We start from the raw sequence: 24646 nt of genomic DNA, 5'->3' as shown, positions 1-24646 counted from the left end.
TGTTCAACATTTATCACTCACAAAACAGACCAAAATAAAACCTCTAACTGCAAGGGACATGAAGAGGAACCCAGTAAACATAAGGTATCTTAATAGGCTGTATAGATTTCTAAATATTATCAGATATTTTGAAGTGTTTTTCCTAAAATCATTACAAACAGTTTCATTTAAAAGCATGTACAGCCATAGACCACCCTTCATCAAGTTATTACACTGACCCTAGCAGTCAAACCATATGCTGTACAGCATGCATCAGTGCTACATAAAGAAGCAATAAGCCATACAGTACAACAGTTTTCCTTTCGAGTAGGACAAGATGAAAGTGTGAAAAGTCTGCAAATTCCATTTATGAGGCAGATTGAAAAATATGTGATGAAAGTTTTCAGTCTCAGATTTCTCACATTAGGGAATGAGTGAAAATCCAACCAACATAAATCCTTCTTTTCCAACTGGCCAAGATACTACCTCTAAAACAGCAGTACTGTAAACCATAGTTTTAGAGGTGTGCATATGTTCTGAACGCAATGAAGGTCATGATAAAATTTCCACTGACTTCAGTAGCCTCTAAGTTCATGACGTTTGCCTGCCAATCCTTACAACTTATCTTCATAAAAACTCATTAGTCAAAGGAATAAAGTCAATTAACCTAAAATAACAGTTCAGCAGACAACACACTGTTCAAACGTAGCATTACTCTACCAGTGGTCAGCCTTTAATGTGCATTAGCCACAAGGAGAGTACCATAAGCTAGGAAGCCATAGTGAGACTTAGGAGAGAATGTGCTAAACATCATTTATTCAGGCTTCAGTCAGCATGCTTTTTAATGACAGTGTGGTATGTATCCATTTTAAAACTGTCTGAAACCTAGAAAGAATCTATGTAAGAATCACCACTGGTGCCACTATCATTCAGTATAGAAGGAAATCATTTTAACAATTTATGAGACAATAATTTAAGTTAACTTGGATAACTTTCAGTTGTCTTTCATTAAAATGGTCTTCTTTCAAATGTGCCCGAACAACCTAGTAGATTAAAAAATCTTGTAAAATATTGACCATAAAGAATGGCCTAATTTGGACATTTAGTTACAAACAGTAATATTTTCTTGCAGGTTCAGCTGAAAACGCTCCCTAATCTAAACTGTTCTGTAGTGCAAGCATGTATTCCATGCATTGAATTCTCTTAAGTCTGTGATTTAAACCCAGATACAAATTAAAATCCTCTGAGAGTTCTCAGAATAATGTGTACTTTATAATGCTAAAATACTGTTATACATACCAAGAATTTCATCAAAGATCTTGTATAAGCCGGGGACAAAGGTAACCTCTCTGCAATTCATTCCAACATCTTCATCATAAACCCACATTAACTGCATGTAAAAAAGTAGAAGATAATGTAGAAAAAAAAGATATATGTTGTCCTCATCTCAAAACTAAAATATTCACACTTTACGTTTCAGCAAATAAAATCAGTATTTTTAACTCTGTCATTGTGCTATAATTTTAGCTGATACAAAAGTAATAAGCTAGATTTTGCAGAAGGATGAAAAAAAGGCCAGTGAATGCCTTTATAAATAAATACCAGGATTTGCAACTCTTCCTACAACACCTTATCTTTGTAAGTCAGACTCAATTAAGCTTACAGACACATTCACATTCTTCCCTCTTCCCTTTAAGCTATAAGTTAAAGAGACAGTACTTCCCCTTCTCAGAACCCCTCCATTTGGCAACTAGATCAGAACATTACGATACACAGAAAGAATTCTTGACTAAAACTAGAAACATAAAGGATAAACCTAAGACACACAGCTCTACAGGGTTCATGGCATGTAACATAAGCCCCTAAATAATGCACTGCTATCTTACGCAGAATTCACATATGACACAAAGGTTACTTATATGTCAGTCTTATTTTTCAGACAGTTATGATTCATAAACATTATACCTTTTTTTTCTTACTCAAATCTCTTTTTTTTTTGGTACATATTCTAAATTGCACCACACCATTATCCAATTCAAGCTTTCAACAGACTTGGAGAACCAATAAAGCTACGACATTTTAGCTTGAAAATGGTAATCAGCAACTAGAAATCTAGTGTGCTTTTCAAAATTTTCTATAAAATCACATTTCTACTTGAAATCCCATTTATCAACATATTTTATTAACAAAAAAGAATAAATCCTGTAGATTTCAACAAAAACTCATGCTAAATACAAACACTGAAAAACTGTTAAGCATATATACGTACAAAAACTGTGGATTCTAGGATTCGTTAATTGAAGAAATACTAGAAGTTAGTGATAAAATGGGCATTGGTAACAAACCCACGTGTCCTCTAACAGCCGTACATTTCTGACCGCAACTATGATTTATCCTGAATAAATAATACTTGTATGTAGATACAGTATTTAGCTTTATTCTGAATTTCATAATCAAATTTATTTCCTGATTTTTATCCATTGTATTTAGTCCTCAGACATATTTTTCACATAAAATGGTTATATGGTAATTCTGCCGCTTTATCTGAAGTTCACACAACTAAAATTATTCACAAAGCAGTACTGTGCTCGTTAATTTTCCTCATAATTTTCATGTACCGTACAGCCATTGTGACTCTTCCTTTTTCAGGGGAGCTGATAGGTGTAATCTAAATGGTAATGTAACAAATGAGATTTACCTACAAGAAGCATTATTCCAAATGCTTTTAAAAATTGAAATGTATTGATCAAATTCACCTATATCCCACATAAACACTTGCAGCAGTCTATATGTAGCAATGCAAACATGAGCAATTAACTGGAGAATAAGCACAGACAGGCATCATGACTGCCGAACTGGTACAACAGTTCATTATTCAGACTGTATGAGGGACCTTCAGAATCAGAAAGCAGGAGGTAGCAAATAACACAAACTCTCCAATGTACCTTCTCTGGCTTTCACATTTGATAACTGCTTTTAAGAAATACACGTTCAAGCTTGCAAAAAAGAGACATCCAAGGAAGGTACCTCATGAAGGGTACTTCATTTGATGGAAATGTAAATGTTTTCTATTTTGTTTTGTTCTTAAATATATCATACAACATACAACTGAACAGCCAAGGATGGTTTCTGAGGGCTTGCTTCTCTCATCCAAGGACAATGGGAGGAAACATATTTCACAAATGCAGGAAATGATTTTATCCAAACAGAGCTGTATCAGTTAAATTAAGGGTTGCACCAAAAATACATCTGTGTGTTTATCACCGTTCCATAGCCACTAAGTATTCTGAGTTCCTCTGGTGACCTAAACATACATTGCTGCTGTGTTCAAATCCATTAATTTAGAAATATTAGCTTCCATAGCTTATAAAACTTGCCATCCAAATTCTCCCAACACCTTTTCTTTCCTCCTTCACTACCTTGTTTGTAGGGTGAAGTGAAACGAGAAGCAAAGCTTCTTGTAACAGATAGTCTCTTTCTTTCCCACTGTCCTCACCACCTACTTTTTGCTACTCGGCTCCAAGTTTCTCTTTGCATGGTGGAATGAATGGTCTTGCTGCTTATCCCTTGACTGAATCAAATTCAGCTCATAAACCCCCCCCCAGAAAAATCTCCTTTCTGCTGGATTAGTTTTCTGTCAGGTTGGCAATCAGCTAAAGAAGTTACATGCTTCCAGTTTGAAGCATGATAATTTGGCCTGCCCACTAAATATAGATTCTCTCTTTAGCTTTTCTGCAACTCTCTTTTCCATATTTTTGTAGCACTTAATACTAAGGGACTCAGATCTCCGCAAGGAACCTAAGCCCAACATAACTATAACACTGTCCTTTTATTCCAAAGAACAAGTGTTTCTGTAGAGGTTCAGGGAACTGCAGCATTTTTACTGTAGAGGTTGGTGTTAGCACTAAATCTCATGCAAACCCATATTAAGACACATTGCAATAGGTTTATGGTAATGATAAAAAGCAAATTAATTTGAATAAAAGCTGATATACTTTTTTCACTCCAATTTTTACCAAAAGACTATAAAATATTTCTTTCAATTCAACAAGTTTTTATCCTTCATTCTATCTCCAAGCATCTTATTGGAAAAGCATCAACACTAATAGAAAAAAATGCATATGTTCAAGAAACTGCCACACAGCTAAAGCCTCAACAAATTCTTTAAACATTACATTAAAAAGAAAAAAGAAAGAAAGACAGGGTGATCACAAAATTTTGTTCACTTCACGATGTGCAGAAGTGATCTCAGTATTAGAAGTGATCTGGTATTCTCATACCTTATTCATTTCACATTTCTCTATATCAAAACAAACCTATGCTGAGTTCTTCACTGAATGCCCCAACATTTACAAGACAACGTCTAACTCAAGTTCTGAAAGAGTCATTTGAAAATAATAGGTATACAAGTCTTGTGTATACATTCTTTTGCAATCAGGCAGAAAACTTCAAGGAATTTAAAGCGCTCATATATATATATAGATATATATATACACACAAAGACTAACATATTTGGAAATCTTGTAATTGAGCAAATAGTGCTTGTAATGTCTTCTTGTGAGACTTGATGCTGGATGGACTGAAGAAGACTTTCACAGTCTTCTGATAACAACAGACGCCGCAGCCCTTTCTTAATCTCTTGAACAGGGTGAAATCAGCTTTCAAGGTCAAGATGATACTAGTGAAATATGACTGCAAACCAGAAACACTACAACTAGCACTGTGCCCAAAGAAAAAAATATATACATATCTCTCTGAGAGATATTCTGATTTTTTTTCATACACTCTGAAGACCTTTTTAGTGGATGCAAATAGACTACACCAAAGAGAGTGCTTTTTGTATCAAGAGAACAAAGGATCAGAATCCTACAAATTTAATGAAGGAGTTCTGCCCAAAAATCTCTCTCAGAGACTACTTAGTTCTGATTGTTGTGAATGGATGAAGAACAAAAAATAGCAGGTGATTCCCATAGCTATAAAATTATTTTGTATGGCGTTTCCTATGTTGGAAGTAATTTAATTTTCATGAAGAGAAACAGCATGTACCTGTGGATTTAAGTAGACCAAGACTGGGAGCTAGTTCTGATCCTGTCCTTTCTACACTCTGAAATTTCTTACAGAAGCAACCATTTGATTAGAAGACAATTATTACGTGGCTAATCTAGACTACTGTCATTCACAGAATGGTGGAAAATCTGCCACTATTTTGGATCTCCTCAGATTTATGATTTGACTGAACTTAAAACATTTTCTCATCATGCAGTTTTATCAAGTGAAACAAGCACTGCTTTAAAAAGTCATCTCCTGACCTCTTCCAAGGACACTAGCAACAATCAGAGGGCTGGAGCACCTCTCCTATGAAACACAACAGAGAGAACTGGGATTGCTTCATCTAGGGAAAAGAAGTCTGCAGAAACCTTACTGCAGCCTTTCAATACCTAGAGAGAAACTTTTCACAAGGCCAAGTAGTCACCAAACAAGGGGCAATGACTTTACACTAAAAGAGGGTGAATTTAGATTGGATATAGGGAAGAAATGACTCACTATGAGGGTGGCAAGACAATGGAATAAGGTGCCCAGAGAAGTTGTGGATGCCTCCTCCCTGGAAGTGTTCATGGCTGTGCTGGATGAGGCTTTGGACAAGCTGATCTATTGAAAGATGTCCCTGCCCTTGGGTAGGGGATTGGATTAGGTATCTTCCAAGTCCCTTTCAACCCAAACATTCTACATTTCTTACACATACAGACAAACACAATAATAGTTTTTAGCATGATAACTTTGAATGAATATTTTTAGTAGTAGCAACAGCAATTCCCTCATTAACATAAAAAAAAAGGTACGAAGAAAATTAACTTAATGAAACTTACCTGAGTTAAAGGTTCAACCGATCCAATGTAGGTGTCTGGACGGAGGAGGATATGTTCAAGCTGAGTCTTTTTCTGATAAACTCTCTCAACAGACATCTTCTTTGAAGTGTCATTTTTATTAACACTTTCTGATTCTTCCTTTTTTGAAGCATTTATTTGACTATCAAATAATGTCTAAAAAAAAAGACAACAATCAATATGATTAATTCAACTTGTCACACAAGCTACAAACAAATCCTGAGAGAGATTTAAATTACAATAAAAGCTTATCGTGAAATTTAAATGTTACATCTTTGTGTGTATTAAGATCGAGCTATCCTCTCAAGAGAAATATTTTAATAGATTGCATGACAGTTTCTTAACAAATTAATATATCTTCTAATTTTAGTTACTTACTAACACTGTATTAAAAAAGATATTCAGCTTCTTCAGATTATACATTTTTAATATCCTTTTTGTGCTTTAGGATTTTTCCATACCACTAGATACTGTCTGGAACAATGACAATAAAATTACTTCTTTACATGTTGTTTGGACAACTTGTTCCATGGAGCTTAAGAAACACTAACAATGCCTTCCCTATGGCTTCTCTCTTTTCACCTGCTATAATTTACATTACCTATCTAAATGAAGTAACTAAACCCAATCCAATCCCAGCTTAGAATGAGTTATGAAATAAACCAAGGACTATAAGAACAAAAAATAATTCTGGTTACTGCCAGAATGCAAACTGAATTCCAGCTTAATGTGGCTGAGTTAATGGTGAATATCTTGAGCGAAAGACCAAGAAATGTTATAGAAAACAAATCCACTTTTTGGAGGAGGGCACAGGGGTTTAAAGTCTTGGTGCATCTTTCAACAGGTTTTTTTTTGTTGGTTTTTTTTCCTGATATAATGCCTTCTCCCACTGAAATAAAACCGCACCAAAAGAAAAAGTTAAAATCAGAGTAATCAGAGGTAGAAAAGCCCTGCTCTCAGACAGTAAGAGCATATCTACTGGGAGCAGATATGACATTTTAAACTACGCATTCTTACCTGTAAATTGGAATTATCTTAAAAGCATCAGTCAAATTTGAAATTACATGATGTATCTGCCTGGCTAGGATACAGAACATAAAAAATTCTGACACCTCCTGCCTAATACTTCAAATAGCCTCTTCCTTCTAGCCGACTTTGAGGCAGGTATATATATATGTATAAGCAGTAAAATGTCAAGAAAAGCTACTTGTCACTCCAGTAAATATTACATTTTTCACATTAAGTCTCTCTATAAAATAGATACAGGCGAAACTCCTATCCTTGATTAACCAGCCACCATGTAAGCTTCACAGATGAAAGAAAGTATCATCAGTTCTTTTTCAACCATGTTGCAGCCTTGGATAGCAATGAAAGCAAAGGGTAAAAAAAAACATACATGCATATAGGAACAAGGAGCACAAGAAGCGAAGTATTCTGAACTCACCCTAACAACTTAAGGAGTCAGAAGCCAAATAAATGCTAACCTGTAACATACAACTAACAAGGACAATTCTCCCTGTACTACTCCAATTAGTACTTTCCAGCTTCTATTATTTAAGCTTGGATGATTTTTCTCCTCTTAGCAGGCATAAGAATAAGGCATTTAATTCTACTCAGAACAGTGGGAATTGTTAGTCCCTGAGTGAACCTGAACAGGGCAAATGAGAACTGAGTATTCTCTCCCCAGTCCATTAAATGCCAGCATCCAAAGTTACAATGGGACAGAACCCAGGGGACTCCATAATCCTGCACCAGGATTACATGTAGCAGAGTTGGAACCATAACAATGACTCTCACAACTATTCTTATGGAGCACATCACGAACCAGAACACATCACTAGACAGGAAAGTTGTCTATTTTGCAATATCACATGCATGTGTGATTGAAGTGCTTTGGTATCCAAGTCAGTTTAGTCTCTGCACTGTGCCACTTGGTGCTGAACTACAGCAACGCTCTTCCATCATAACCACCATAGAAATACTCACTCTGGATCAGCTAAGCAAGCAGAAAAGAAATAGGATTTCACAAACAGATTCATTTAACTGACATATGGAAGATGAGAAATAAGAATTGTTACAACAGAAGCACTTCAAACAGTCACAATGTGATTCTTATCCCATTAAAGTAGCTCCATGAGGCTTCCAACTAACTTCACTGTTTTTTATATCTTTCAGACATTACTGACTTGACTTTATGATAATCTTCAATTTAATCTTTCAGACTTTTGAGAAAAAATGTCATAATTCATAGGAGTCATCCTTAGCTCACTTACAGGTTCCTTAGCCATGTTAGCTCTGCTTTACTAGGTTAAGTAGTTCTAAAGGGGCTGGTAATTTGCAACTAAAAGAAAGCAATGTATTGCTTTTATTCCTTCAGTCAACATTAACAAACCCTGTGATCCTCAAAGAACACATAGGAATGTTTCTCAGATGCAACAGAGTTAAGAGTTGAAGAAAGGGAAGTAGGAAATGGCAAATCTTACAGAGAACAAAAGATTCATAGATGTGAAGACTGCCAGGATCTTGTTCAAAAGGAGCTCGTCTGCATGCTTCCAATTTTTAGGCTTCAAGAATCGTTCTTTGTTTATTTTTATTATTATTATTATTATTATTATTATTATTATTGTTTTTTGTTTGGTTGGTTTATTTTTTTTAAGTAGGCAAAGTGCATGATAGACAGTTATCACATTCCAGTTTTGCAGTTGCCATGTAAATCAGTATTGCATTCTTACGACGTTTTGAGACAGCTTTCCAAAATGTATTGGTATTACATTTGCAGCACGTCCATCTGAGGACTTGAGTCCTAACCTCACATCACAGCTCAGTAACATGTGAACAACACAGAAAGCACCCACATCCTACTCTAACAAAAATCAGATCACAGTTTGCCTATTTCCAATAGCCCTACTTGTTCCACTTGTTTGCAAAAGCCAGTACGTTCAAACAAGTCAATTCTATAATGAATAAATGATAGGTTACGGATATAATGGAAAATTATTAAAGAAAAGAATAATTGGTAAGAAATTCCTACAAGCCCTGGATTTCAATACAACACTAGAAAATGTGTTTCTAATTTCCAGTGGAAGTCTTACAGACAACTTGCAGAAGTCTAATAGGCAACATGTCTGACTTATCAGTTAAGAAGGGTACACAATGAGTACCACAAATATTTTTGTTGAGATGATACTACCCGGTCACTGACACATTGACAGAGGATACAGGTCACACCTAATCAAACTCTACCGCCTAATACGGGCTACTGCAGCAGTGCAGTACGGGGAATTTCCATTAATTCAGTAGTAACAAGGAGCTTATTTTACTCTACTCCCCATAACAGCTATGTGTACCATATTTTATAACACACTAGGAACTGGTTATGTATGATTCAGTAAGAGAGAAAAAGAAAGGAAAAAAAAAACAGATTTTTTTTCTTCCTGCTGATTATATTAAAATAGAAGAAACAACACTTTTTCAGTATGCTTCATTTAAATACAAGTTATATTTCAGTTACATTTTCAGAGAGCAGAACAGATTTGATTTGTATACTCCTACAAGTATACTCACTTCATAAATACTGAAAACTTTAACTTGCACACTACTGAAACACAAACATGCAAACAAAAGCCAAAAAGCATTCAACTAAATAAAATAGCATTATTATGCAGGGATGCAAGTTATCAGAAGTTCGCACACTGTGTTATTTCCAGACCAAGCCTTTTAGTTTGTGCTGTACCCCGAAAAAGAAGACCAACTCTGAATCCCTGAATCTGACTTGAATGAGGATTTTTAAAATAGAAATGTTGTTTGGATGTTTGACATGCTTTCCCCTACAAAGTCTTGATCACCCACACAGCAATGAAGATCAGTGATGAAGATGAGTGTGTGAAGGGAAAGGCTGCATATGCAGCCTACCTGGACTTTCATAAAGCCTTTGACTCTGTCTCTCACAGTATTCTGGGGAAGCTGGCAGCCCATGGCTTGGACAGATACCCTTTTCGGTTGGTAAAAAAAAATGGCTGGACAGCCAGACCCAGAGAGTGGGTGTGAATGAGGGAACTGAAGGGGGTGAACCTCTTCTCCCAGGTAACTTAGGGATAGGATGAGAGGTAATGGCTTCACATTGCACCAGAGGAGATCCAGATTAGGAAAAGCTTATTCTCAGAACGAGTGGTGAGATTTGGAGTGGAATGACCAGCAAAATTATGGAGTCACCACCTCCAGTGGTTTTCAAGAAAAGAGGAGATGTGGCAGTGACAGAAACTGTTTAGCAGGCATGGTGGTGCGTGTTGATGGTTGGACTAGATGATCTTATGGGTCTTTTCTAACATTAATGATTCTATGAGTCTATGATCCACAGACATATATCTCCTACAGCCTTTTCTCATTGCTTTCCTTAGATATATATATATATAAATAAATAATAATTAAAAAATCAAGCAAGTGCTAAACTATAGCACAGCAAGTTGGCAATATTTTCTGTATGTTTTGGAATTATCTTAGAAAAACCTCTGCATTCTGTCCAGTCTGGGAAATATTCATATTATTGGAGCTCCAGCAACACTTTCCAAAACAGCATCAGCTACTGTTTCAGGACAACACCCCCAAAAAGAATTAAACCAGTGTCACAAGGGGCTCAAGTCTTCAGCTTTCTGAATTTTAAAACCAGCTGCTTAATTGTGAAAATGTATGTATACACACACTAATATATACATTACTCAACTTTCAGGGTCTGTTTCCCTGTCTTAATGCGGCCAATTTTCACTAGTTTTTTTTTTGTTGTTTTTTTTTTAAGTGCTTGACTTTTCCATCATTCTTTTACATACAAGACATCACAGATTCTTGAGTCTTCCAGCTACTCCCCAGGTTGGTCATGAACACATACACCCACGTGCATGAAAGCCAGCAAGGTGACCATTCTGAATTACTTTGGAATACAATAACTGATTGCACTGTGCCACTTTTATAGACTTGTAGACTCCAGTTAAACCTCAGATGTAGTTAGTATCTAAGACTTAAATACAGAATAGTGGTAACTCTACAAGAAAACATAACTGTCTTGGTAACACTTCCTGGTCATTTGACAGCAGTCAAAGTGTTACAAAAATCATGTTTTATTATGATTAATGCTTTTTCCAGTAGGATTTCAATGCTGGCATTGTTTCTCACTTAGAGTTGATTTAGGTATGAATTTTTCTCATAGTATTCAAAAGCTACAGTCATTCTTTCCTTCTGTGATCTCGATTCAGAAACCAAGCAGCCTTTAAAAGGCTACAGTTTGGCTACAGAACTTTCACAGTCCACCAGCGAGCTCAGGTTTGGTTTTTGCATCTTCTTTCTTTGCTTTTTGCTTCCCCCCCCCCTTCCCCCTCTCAGTGCCCTTTGTTGAAATTTTTACATATAACAGAACATGAATGATGTCACAGATTTTTACTGCCTTTTTTGATGAAAACTGGTTTGTGTGGTCTTCCTTTGTGTTTAAAAATTGTGTTCATCCATAACATTCTGCTCTGGGCAAAAAAAGAAATGACATTAGACTGAGACAATTAAAAATTACAGCATTTACTGCATAAAAGAACTGCCTTATCATGCTAATCTCAGCATAGTAACAGACACTCAAGTATATAACTTAAGAATGGCATATAATACAGAGTTGGAAAGTTCAAAATAGGAGAAAAGGCAAAGTAAAAGCTAGTATTCCCCCTGTACTATTTCAAGAGGTTTTCTGAATGTTGCATTTCATAGACAGAATACATCACCCAATAACAAAAAAATCTCTCTATTGTTCCCATAACACAGTATTCCTTGTTTTGTTCTGGGTTTTTTTCATATCTTTAGCACAGCCCAGCTTCATGTGAGACCAAGTGTTTCAAATATTCTTCCTTCTTTTCTTTCTTCTGTTTTTATTTATTTTTTTTTCAACTAGGTAGCAAGAAGGATACTTGATCTAGACCAGTAGAGATGAACAAAAAAGAGACATCGCTATGTGAATCTATCTCCACCCGGATTTTGTCTATTCCGCTTTAGCTTCCTAAAACAACTACATGCACTTGTAAGGATTCTTGTCCTACAAGGGAAATGCAGCCTTGAGACATAACACTTTACAAAAGTACATGGCACGTGTCCCACATTCCCTTAAACAAAGGAGAGAATAAGTTAGCAGGACACGACAGTAAATTTTGAGTGTAATTAAGCGGTAAAACCTAGGGAGGTTAATTAAGTAATGGAATGGATGTAATGGATGTAGATTTTCTGCCACTTACAGTAGGAAAACAACGAACAAAACCATAAAACAAAAACCAAACAACCAGCTCCTCTAAAGAAGATATGCCATACCTCAAAAAAAGTTGTAAGTGCAATATGGTAATTACTAGGTAGCTCTATGGATAACATACACTCGAATGTAGTGTGGTGTTACATACTAGACTTTTAACGGCCTCTTCTTGTCTTAGGAAAACACATGATTAATACATCGGTGCCCAAATATTTAGTAACCTTCCAAAAGAAAATTCTGACTGAGAATACCTCCCACCATGAAAACAAAAGGAGTGAGTCTCAAAAGAAACCATTCCCCTGCTGTGTTTAACAAATGCTCTGGCTTTCCTCCCAAAATGAAAACACAGAAGTAACAGCTCACTGTTACCAGAGCAAATCTGCATAAAACATGACATATCATTAGCAGCATTAACTAAATCTCGCTATCGCATCCTCCCCAAAGATAACAAAGGAAGGAGCACCCATTAACCTCACCCAGAACTAGTCTTGCTTACTTTGAATTCCTAATTTATTTATCTCCTGCTCTTCACAATTTGTTCGCCTCTGAAAGCACCACATTACATCACTGTTTGTTCTAATAATCTGTTTAGAGTAACTTGTAACAGATTTTCCCCTTACAGAAAAGCACAAGGTTATTGTTGCCAAAAATGATAACTCCTTCCTTCCTTCTCTTCTCTCTTGTTTCTTCATACAGTGGAACCAAAACTGGCCTAAAAACAAACCAGCTCAAGGAGCAAACAGAACCTCCCCCCTTCCCATTTTTCATCAACTAGAAGCAAGCAGTTGTCTGATGGACTATTTTCCCGAACAAGTTTGCTGGAGAATCAGACAAGTAGTGATGCAAGAAAATAAGCAGAAAGTTAAGAATGGGAGGACAAAAGGAGAAAAGAAAACATGCTTTACAGTGGGTATCACTTGATGGTTTAGCTGCAGTAATGAAACCGCATCCTTAGAATTGCATAGCTCCTTCTTCCTATTAAATAGTGAGACCAAATGAAAGTATAAAAATTCAAAAATGGCAATAATTAATGTCCAATATACTAGTACATCAGGTTTTAATAAAAATAAAGGATTTCTTCCACAAGATACGATAAGTGAAATAGAGGACGTATTTGAAGAAAAAAAAAGCTCACTACAATCACATCTGATCAGTAAACATTTATTTTTTTAAATATGATTTAATTTCTACTAAGTTACTACAGCAACAGTTCAGTTTTATTTGGCACAAGTACATTCAGATCCTTATCTTTAATACTTCCCTTTAAAAAAGCAAATGTCTAGCACCTACCAAAGTGTGACAACAATCTAACTATATTTTACTATTTTTCAGAAGGACAAGAAATTTTCCCATAGACTAGTTCTATTCCACTACTAAAATCTGACACTGTGCACATAGGATCTAAAAGTATTATATCTACAGATGTCTTAGTAACATATTAATCTTGTAAGAATCTGTTTTTCCAACTAAAAATTCAGAGTTAAGGAAAACACTGGTCCTGATTCTCAAGGAAAAGTTTAACATGAAGTAATTATTTTTAGACAAGACCACGCGCCTACAGATGCTTTGAACTACCATGCTTGGAACCTCTGAATAAAGTAACTGTGTCTTCAGCTGTAAAGCAGCACACTAAAATTCCTTCAAACTTTAAGCAAAAATAAATAAATAAATAAATAAATAAATAAATAAATAAATAAAAGATAAATAAATAAAAAGAAAAGCAATTCCTTCTAGTACAGTTAACTTTGGTAAGTTAACTATAGTTTACTTGTAAACTGATTTTCAAAGTTGCAAGAACCACACACGCAAGCTTGACCCTGCATACTCACTAAAATCTTGACTGCTGACATCAACAAGCCCCCATTTGTTTAACTCAACATAGAGAAGGTTCATTCCATGAGAAGGGTCTCTGTCCTTAAAATTTAGCACACGTGTTTCTAAGCTGCTTTAATGCAAGTAGACAGAGAACTATTTTTTCAATGTTGCAGCTTCCCACAGTGCATGGCTCAGAAACCTGCTTGGTCCACTGTTCCATCAGTGAATTCAAACACACAGACACACTTAATTGCTTTATATTATTGAATTACTATCAAGCTCATTCTAAATTTCTCAGCTGTACTTCTGTTGCACATTGTTCCACCGAGAAAGTTCTCACCTAGACGCCCTTGTGCCACGAGGCTTGAGTAAGCCCAACAAACATCAAATTTGGAGGCTTTAGCCCATCAGCTTATTCTGAAGTAATGGAATTGCTGCTACAATTCAGCAGTTTTGAGCGCTTTGAAAGTATTCTAGACTCTACAGCTGTTTTCCAGTATCTCCAGTGAAGCTCAGACTACCAGTTTCTCATAGGTGAAGATCCTCTGTTTAGCAGCCAACTCTGAACTACAACTACTCCAACAGAAACATTACATAACAAGTAACAGTTTTGCAGGAGCTTGATTCTTTTGACTTATTTCCTCTAAGCTTCTCCTGTATTATCTTATCTTACATCTCCTGTGATTCTGTCATGACAAAAAATGCTGTTTGTTGCCGTCTCTCCAAAGATTCCTTCACAGAGAAAGTTGTCGTGGGTTTTTGGCATCTCACTAAGGCAGACATTTATTCAGTTTTTCGTGCATCTGTTCTTCTCCCAACTGTTCAATGTCTTAGATGAAGAATATGAAGCGACAGTGTAGCCATGCCCACTCATTCTTAAAAAAAGTGCCAAAAATCAGTATCTCTTAAGGACAGCTTAGTTTCTCATTCACAGTATCTCACAAACCAGGGGAAAAAAAGCATATATAGTAGATTAAACAACTGATTTCTCTTTTGAAACTTTTTTTTTCTCCATAAACCTTTCAAACACCTTCTAACCCAGGCAGCCCTTAAACTAGCTGTGCTAACACTCTTCTTCTTGCTTGCTTAAAAAGAAAATCAATTACCTAGATGTGTACTCTAACAAATACTCAGATTTATCACTTTAACAAAATAAAAAAAATCAAAAGTAGGGCTTTAATTTGCTTTCACTGGTGAAGTATATTTGTATGTAAATTGGAATTGCATTAAGATGCAAGCAGTATTTTAAAATAGCTTTATTAAATGAAACCAGACAAATTGATAGCACAGAAAAAGTTTAATAACATGCGCTTCAGAAGGTAACTTTAAAAGGACTCATTCCACAGGAATGAAAGTATTTATGATCATAATTAAGCTTTAAAACCAGCAGATTTGATCCTCATGTGTGAGGGAATCATGGTGAAATCTTTCATTTTTCACATCAGCCCTTTATATATTTAACTACCTAAAGTGAATGGCAAGAAAACATCTTCTGAATAAAATGATAACATAAAGATCAAGTCTGTCACTTTACTTCAGAGCAATTACTCTCTTTTATGTTTCTAAGAACACTTTCATCAGTTACTAAATGTTAAATTATATTTTAAATTTTAGTATTTATTTTCAGAAGTTCCACAAAATCATTTTACATACCTTGACCTAAAATTCACTTTATTTAAATTTGGGACATGAGCACTAAAACACATTCTTCCAAAATACTTCAGTTTCACTACATGTATTGAGAGGATACTGCAAAGTCTCCAATACACAATTTTCATCAGAGGATTCTTCAAACAGTTAACCGTGTTCACAGGTATGTATTTTTGTGCGTAACATTCCAACTGAAAAATAAATGTGTATCTGAAGATTGCTTCAAATGTGGGCACATGTTGTTACGCATGAGGTAGAAATCTACTTCTGGAAAATGAAAACTATGTTTTTTGCAAATCTAAACTGTCCACCTTGGAATACTTTTATGGTCTGTTATTCAAAAAGTGACTATTTGTTTTCAAATTAAGTGATTAAAGAAAGATAAGGTCCCTTCAACAGAAGATTGGCATTGTTTTCTTGTCTGTTGGAATCTACTGCTCTATCCTATTGCATACATATTCTCTTTGGTTATAGAAACATTGCAGTAGACCAAAAGTTATTTTCAACGTAACTCTCAAACTGTTGAGAAGTGCAAATAGTCGAACTTAGATTATTTAAAAATCTGCTATCTTTTTACTTTGCAATATACAGCTAAGGTATTTATTCAAACCAAGTATGAACCAGTTTATTCCAAACAGGTGTATATATCATTTCCATTCCACACTATTTAAGGAGCACACAGATCTACGATATAAACTTTTTTTGGAAAAATAAAATTGACATTAAAGCTCAGTACATATTCACTTTAAGCCAGTGTTTCCTGAAAATGAAAACTATCACCTTCATGAAGGAATGCAAAATGGAAGTAGTTGAAGCCTTCAACTATTTTCAAGTGTTTGCTTTTCCTTCATACAGTTCATGAAGCTTTTGGGGTCAAGGAGAGAGCTTTGAAAACATTCCCACAAATAACTATTTTGCTTGTTTGAAACCACTTCAGTAGCTCTGTGTGCATTACCACTGTATGAGAGCAAACACATACCTCATAGGTGTGTGATTTCACTTTCACTATACAGGACATATTTTAAAAAGTACTGTTATTGCACCATTATGACAGCTCATTTTCATCAGTTTCTAAACAACGGAAAGGTTGAAGATCACAGAATCACAGAATGTCAGTGATTGGATGGGACTTTGAAAGATCATCTAGTCCAATCCCCTGCCAGTGCGGGAACGTGTCCAGGTGGGTTTTGAATGCCTCCAGAGAAGGAGACTCCACAACATCTCTGGGCATCCTGTTCCAGTGTTCTGCTCTCCTTACTGTGAAGAAGTTTTTTCTCATATTTATGTGGAACATCCTATGTTCCAGCTTGCACCCGTTGCCCTTTTGCTTATCACTGGATGTCACTGAGAAGAACCTAGTTCCATCCTCCTAACACTCACCCTTTTACATATTCATAAACATTAATTAAGCCATTGTTATTAAAGCAAGCCTTTCTAGCATTAAAAAATACCATTATGTATTATCAACAGAAATTCCTCTACTTACAAATCCATGCATTTGTAACTAACTCACAACACATTTCTGAGTCACCTTTGGAAACCATCCACAAAAAATAATTACTACAAATCTGCTGGAGGAAACTGCACCTTTTGCCAACTATTACAGTTGCAACAGTGAAGAGTTGCAAGTTGACTCAAGTCAGCAGGAAGACAGAAAAAAAAAACCCTCCTCAAAAACTAGCTAGTACAATTGGTAAGTCTGAGGCTATTCTTATGATACACTGTTTCCCTAATAAACACATCTGAATGGACACACTGCCTCGTGTCCCCACCATAGTACCTACTTACCAGCCTACCACGACGAGTTACATTCCTCAAAGCACTGCTACTAAGCTAAGGTTAGCTTCTAGGTAGCTATAAACCGGATGACTTGCCGTTTGTTTCCATAATCATGTAATCCATCTTGCTTCTAGAAGCAAAAGTAGATAGCACCTGGCACTTGCAGGACATTCCTGGTATGAAATTCACTCCAAGGTAAATTCTGTAACTTAAAGAATACCCTTTTTCATCAACACGTGTAATTCTTACCTAAGGAGTAGAAACTAAGAACACGAATGCTGTTTAAACCCAACTAAAGCTGAAATCATACAGACAATTCTTTGAACATGTGAGACCCAGACTACCTACATGAGACTTCCTACTCTGAAACATAAACATCACATCATTTTTTAAACATGTTCCCCCATTTTAGAACTAGTTTTATTTCTGTTACAGTTCAATTGTTTAACTCACACGGTCTTAAAAAGAAATCACTAGCAACAGAAATATATTACAATTGTTTAACTCACACGGTCTTAAAAAGAAATCACTAGCAACAGAAATATATTACTCAAAAAATAAGCATCCCAATGGTTTTACCACAGTAATAAGTGTAAAAGACATAGGGCAAGCATATTAAAATCAGAAGTTTGAAACCGTCCCAAACTGTCCCTAACTCTGTACACCTCACTCTCAATGCCAGCGTATCATATCTATTCATGAACTGGCACCTGCCTCATTTTTTCCCTGCACACTAAGCCAATTGCTAATCACTGCCCCATTCAACTCAAGTGCCACAACATCGCTCATCTGTGTTCCAGCGATCTGCAGAAGACAGCAAGCAGGTCTGGCTTTAGGAACTGACTCAGGGGCCCTATCTTCAGCACTTAAAATGCACATAAGAGAAAGTCCTACTGGTTTCCCAACACTCAGCACTGGGTTTTAACTGAAATCTATTTCTCTGCCGTTACTCTGATATAACAAAAGTACTTATATCTTTACTGCTTTTTAGAGAATTAAAAATGATCAAATGATCACTTCCAGTCGTAGGAAACAGTTGACTCACCATAATTTCATCATCCATTACATTTATGAACACGTTTTGTAAAAAAATAAAAATAATTTTAAAAAGCCTACTCAGTGATTTTCACACTTCATTCTGCAGTTTTCTATGAGCTGTGAAACTTCCAATTACTTGGTCCAACCTATACCACAAAAATCTTAATTCTGAAGAGCCATCCAAGACAGCAGTTGATAAACATCATATAGTATTGCAGAATGGAAAGTAGAATAACTTCAGTCTCTTTACACAGGCTGTTCCCATATCTAAACTGTTTAATTTCAAGTGACACACCCAGAAACTTGTACATTTTTATATGCCTTTTCATACTGCCAGCTTTTATAATGATAAAGGATTAACATTAAATGCAATAATTAGAGCCACAGAAGTAGTCCACCAACAGAATATATGGGATTTTTTTTCATCTCAGTAATGATATTCATATTCTTCTCCAACAATTCAAAAACACAGGAAAACACAGTAGAAAAACTAGTTTGTTATTATCCTCTTAAACAAGAGAGTTTAAAGCTCCTAACTCGGTAAAGTATATGGGTCTGATTAAAGATGCAGGCACCACACCATCTATCAAGACGGACCATCTTTTTAAACATTAAATAAGGTATACTAGTTTGAACTCCACATTGAGCAGGGAAGTTAGTGACCACATGAACAAGATCCGTGCAGGTCACCCTTGCTCCTCCTTCCTGAGGTCTCCCCAAAACCGGAGAGCATCCTCGATTACTACGGACCACGACAGAGCTCCTCTGCACCGCACATCAGGAGCGATACTCTCCAAAGACTTTAAAACTTCTCGAGCCGGAAACTGAGACTAGGACTGCCAAACCATCCGCACCCTCACAAATCTTATCCTGTTCAATGCGTGAAAAGCTGTCAGAGAAGGGTAAAAAACAAAACAAAACGAAGAAACAAAACACCTTCTTAGCCCTATTACGGTTAAAACGTCTGGAAGACAACAAAGTTAAACTCCAACTGCTGCTCCTCCTGTCCCCGCTGCCCCGGCCCGGACCCCGCACCGAGCGGTTCCCTTTCAACCGTCAGTTTCTCCCCCGTTTCAAATCCAGCCCCGCTTTCACCGCACAAAAACAACGGCACGGAAGCGCCAACCTCACAACTTACCACCCAGGTCAGTCCCCCGCTGCCACCACCACCGCCGCCACCGCCACCGCCGCCTCCTCCTCCTCCTCCGGACTTTGCCATTTTCCGCCCGTTTCTCCTCAGCCGAGGCGATGGCGCACGGAGGCAGCCGAGAGCTCCGGCCCCGACCCCGCGCGCCCTTCGCGCTTCGCCGCGGCCCGCTCCTAGTTCATGCCAGGAGCGCGGCCCAGGCGAAGCAAAACAACGAAGGAGCGCGGAGCGAGGCGGAGCGGGGCCCACACAAAGCGCCTCTCCACCGGCCGCGCTCCCACTGGAGGCCGACGGGCAGTGGGCGATCCCGGCCGGGCCTGCGGTTCCGTTACTTTAAAGGGATGGCCACTCGCCTCGCCCGAGGCGAGGCCCCTCAGCCACAAAGGCCCTGGAGCGCGGACCGAGCGCAAAATCGCCCCGCTCCCCTCCCCCGCCTTCACACCGCGCACGCCCAGCCCTCCTTCTCTTCCTCTTTCCTCCCCGTCCCGCTACCGGGGCCGCTTCCCCGGCTCCTCCTCCCCTCGCGCCGCCGGCGCAGGGCCCCCCACTCAGACAATGAGTGCGCGGCCCCCGGCCCGCACCGCCGCCACCGCCTCCCGACGCCGCCGGCCTGGGCCGCGTCCGCGCGCCCGTCTGCCAATCACGGGTGGGAGGCGGGGCTGCCGCGAGGCCGCCGGCCAATGGGAAAGGAGAATGGGAGCAGCTGCGGCCGCGTGAGACGTCACTGCGGGTGGCAACGGGGAGGAAGGCGGGCCGCGGACAGGGGGCGCTGCCGCGCGCCGCGGGGGAGGGGCGGTGTAGAGCCCGCCGTGGGGCGAGGGAGGGGATGGTCGCCTGTGCCTCAGCCTGGGATGAGCGTCCTCAGGTAGAGCGGTGAGGGCTGTCGGCTAACAACTGTGCCAGCTTTCCCTGCTTCTAAGGTAGGTGCTGCCGTGAAGAACAAGCTTCTCTTCGGCCAGGCGCTGAGAAGGGAAGGAGTCCGCGAGGACGTTGCTCCCGGCCCCATCGAGGCTCCGAGTCCTGCTCATCCATGCAGGTTTTAAACCACTGCCCTCTTCTGGGCTGCACTCTGAGGTGTTCCCCTCCCCTGACTTTTACTATCCCGTTCTTACGGTTTCTTTTGCTCAGCACTCTCTAAGCCTCCTGGTCAGTGCTACGCTGCCTTACCCTAAGGATCACATAACCTCACTCAGTGAAAATTCTCCCCTGACATCTGATTTGACAAGTTTAAAAAAAAGTTTAACAACGTACATTTACTCAATTAGTAATTTTTGTTCTGTTGAAGAAAGACCTACTCAGCCCAGGCGCTTCCACTTCTGCAACTATTTCCAAAGCAAAACTGCAAAAAGAGGGGATCATAATGACACCGTATCCGAGTTAGTAGAAAAATTGGTATCTGAAAAGAAAAATTTAAATAAGATAGTAAAAATATGAAGGTTTTTCTTTTACAAAGTGTTTTTCCAAAGTAGTAAAAGGACTGGAAACCACGCAGCTCCCTTTGAGGAGGCAGCTGTAATGTTCCAATGCACCTCAAAGGAAGGATGGGAACTTCTAGTAAATATTGTTTATTTGGCATAATTTTCCTCAGTGTCTCAGGAAAGTGTTAAACCAATATTTAAATGCTGCTCAAGGTTACAGAAAATAATAGCATCTGCCTAGAAGGGACACAGAGTGATCTACTCCAGCCCAGTTTTACTGCAGCTGCACGAATCTCAGAGTTGTAGGCTGTGGCTTCCTCTACTTTTGGCAAGATAAGAACAAATGTTTTTTTGCAGAAGAAGAAACTGGCAGTTGCAGGGCTCTGCACAGTTCTTCAGAGTCCTGGGCTCGCTGATAAGAATTATTCAAGTCCCAAATTTATATGTAGGTCAGGTATAATGAACTAGGGCAGCTACATGTGAATATCAGGGGGAACCAGAGAAAACAGCTTAAGTGCATCTGGTTCCAAGCTTTTTGCACTGGTACAGAACCACTAACACACAGCAGAAATAGAAGTCACAAGCCTTTGTGTACTATGTTCTCATTAGCTTCAGCTGTTTATTAAATAGGCTGTTCTTAGCCTGGCAAGTGTTTTTTTTTGTTTGTTTGTTTGTTTTTTCTTTTGCATTCATTTATCTTGAGCCAAGAAGTAGATAGCGATCTGTCTTGAAGAGTCAGTAATATATGCACTACAGAACGACTGAGTTTCTTTCTTCTTGGCACTTGGTTTTACAGAAGTGCATGGTCAGACACGTTCAGTCTATGTGCCATGCTGGCATAAACGAAGGAAGAATGGCTGAAGTTCCTCCAAGCATTATCTGCAGTCATCTTTGAAATTATTTTGTCCAAGTTGCTTTTCATTTAATTCTCATCATAAACTATGATACCTGCGAGACTATAGACATACGTCAGTATGTTTTTGGCTTGTTTATAGTGGATTTATCCAGAATATGTGTATATGTTTTGTGGTGGCATTCCTAGTTGTGTAGGAGCATTGTCACAGAGTCCTAAGAGACTACAAGGAGCTGCCTCCATAGAAGTAAGTGAAGTAAGACTAGGTGTTTCATCGTGTTCCAAGTGACTTTTGCTAAAACACAGAACTTAAATGGAAGCCCGAGTTGAATTTAAGCACCATAACATTCCAGCAGCAGTGGGATTTCTTTGCTGGATGCTACCTACCCCACTCACATCCTATCACTTTTTGTGAAATATCTCACACCTACTGAGTGCCATTTTAAATTAATAATCCCCTTAAAATGATAAACAGATATTTCCTCTTTCTATTCATTGGAGACTTGCTCATCTTCCCTGTGGAGACTGTAACGTGAATATAGATATCCCACAGATTTTTGTAACAGCTGTCAACTTAAACCACTTCTACTACTGGCTTCAGTATTTGTTTTTAGCAAACATATTTATTGAAACTTTGTGTATAATGACTTAATGCACAGATTTCTCCCTTCCCCCGTTTCCACTCTTTTCACTCAAGTCTAAACTGCAGTAATTATTTTAGCTCTAAGACAGCCATATGTATGATCTATAAATATTTCTATTACAAATCATTTGCTGCTTCTATTCAAATATACTTGCTGTTTAATAAAAACTTCTGTTTCTCTGCAGCTTTTCTGGCACAAGACTTCAAGGGCATAGTTTCACAAATAGGCAAGTTCTATGTACACTTATCCACTTTGAGAACACATACTCGCATACAATAACTTACCTAAATAAGTGTTCACAGCTGTTTTCTGCATAGTAAACAGAAAAAAAAAAAATGTTCTAAAAATTTATGTCACTAAGTCAAAACCCATGAAACTATACATGTGTTGTACATAGTTGTAATAAGGTATAAACAAACAGTACATACTGTAATATCAAACACTAACATTGGCAATAATTTCTATATTCTACTGCATTTTAGAATGTCATTGTTATTCATTTACACTTGCGGAATAACTGATCAGCACTGAGTAGGACTGTGCTGGTACCCTTTGACAGTAATCAACATACTCATACTTGACTGTGACTGAATTTCAGACCACAGTTCTAGGACAGTTAAGAATGAAGTCTATTTATTGCTTGATCATCTAACAATATAAACTTAGCCGAGGCTTTTGTTTTCATCTTCATCCTCCAAGATGAATGTGCCACTTTGGGGCAAATTTCCATGGAGTTTGGACTGTTCAAACATTTATTTACCCTCCAGTTACTTCCCTATAACTTACCTTTCAACTACTGCGCCTTTGTCAAGGTGTGGAAAACTTTCTGGAGGGGAAGGCTGTGAGCTGATGAGGTCTTGTATTTCTGGACCTAGCAGAAGGCCCACGTGAGGTTGCAGGAATGCTTCGATTTTAAATTAGACACCCCAGGGGACCACACAGCTGGGATGACTGCAGTGATCCACCCAACTTTCTTCTGGGCTGTATCATCTTCCCGGCTGCAGGATAGCAAGCTCATGTAACTTCTTAACATTTAAGATTTATCTGTGACTAGAAATGCATTAGTTTCAAAGTTACATCACTTGGCTAGGGCCAAGTTTTGTTCTTAGCAGGTCACTCAATACTCTCTGGGCAAGAAAATATGCCCAATAAGACTATCCTTGCCCCTCCAAAGTTCCCATGAAAAGTGTTGTACCGGCCTTCCAGCCAGCAGAAATGCATGGTGTATCCAGAGTGGATATCAAGGCTTCTCATCTTCCTGATAGAGTCAAGATGGCTTACTCTTAGGGTGACAAGAGCATTACAAGGGTGGCAGAGTTGTTACAATAGAAGGCATGTGTTGGCATACTGAATTTGTGGAGAGAGAAGTGATGACTGTTTCAGCCAACAGAAAAGCTCTCTGTTCTGGGAAACATCTAAAGAGATAGAACTTTGCTCTCCTGAGCTAAAATTCTGTTCCCTCTAATATATCATCTCCAGTTTGCTACACGATTAACAATTATGAGGGTATAACAATTATATGCTTTACTTTATCACCAGTTTTTGACCAGAATTGACATCTATGTCAAGATGTGCATTTCCTTCTTCAAAATGGAGTTGGGTGGTTGCAAGAAGAAGAAGTTATCAGGGCAGACCAGAGAGAGACAAATGGCACAGCCTCTACTTAAGAGCCACAGAGATAGAGCATGTCATAAGGATGTGGCTGCTGCACTCATGTAGGTCATACCAAGGCCAAACAAAGAAAGAAAAACGACAACAAAAAAGGAGGTGGACACAAGTTTCTGAATATTTAGATAAGTCAAGATCTGAGGGAAAGATCAATAAAATCTGTTGAGTGAATATCCCATGAACATCCAATGAAAAAAGACTACAGTGCAAGGGATTTGCTAATTGTATACTTCGGATAACTACAAAGCCATAGATCTAACAGAAGAAGTTTTCTACAAGAATACTGTATTTATGAATATTCTTTTCCAGCTGACTGAAGTAGTTTATTTTCAACCTTCTTACTGAAAATTCCACTTGCTCAGAGGTATTGTTTCAGATCACTTGTGTTAGTTGACAGTTCTAAGGGTTTTGAGAATAAATTCTTTATAAGTCTCCGAGAATGTGATTACAGAAATTTGATACATACTTGAATAATTAAAAAAAAATAAAAAGCTAAAAA

At 38.0% G+C, this 24646-nt stretch overlaps 1 protein-coding gene across 1 annotated transcript in view; it reads right to left on the bottom strand.

The window, feature by feature from the left end:
- TOP2B (DNA topoisomerase II beta) overlaps window positions 1–19984 on the bottom strand; it is a 60584-nt gene extending 40600 nt beyond the window's left edge. The window contains exons 1-3 of the mRNA XM_065753472.1: window positions 19556–19984; window positions 5847–6020; window positions 1279–1369 (exon numbers count right to left, since the gene is read on the bottom strand). Coding sequence (XP_065609544.1) covers window positions 1279–1369; window positions 5847–6020; window positions 19556–19636 — 346 coding nt within the window. The 5' untranslated portion in view covers window positions 19637–19984. The remainder of the gene's footprint in view (window positions 1–1278; window positions 1370–5846; window positions 6021–19555) is intronic.
- Window positions 19985–24646: the final 4662 nt, after the last annotated feature.

The sequence above is a fragment of the Cyrtonyx montezumae genome, unplaced genomic scaffold (assembly GCF_038088225.1).
Source record: "Cyrtonyx montezumae isolate F1298 unplaced genomic scaffold, pur_monq_1.0 scaffold_8, whole genome shotgun sequence".
NCBI lineage: Eukaryota > Metazoa > Chordata > Aves > Galliformes > Odontophoridae > Cyrtonyx > Cyrtonyx montezumae.
Note: the sequence above shows the minus strand (reverse complement) of the source record. Positions and strands in the feature narration are given on the sequence as shown.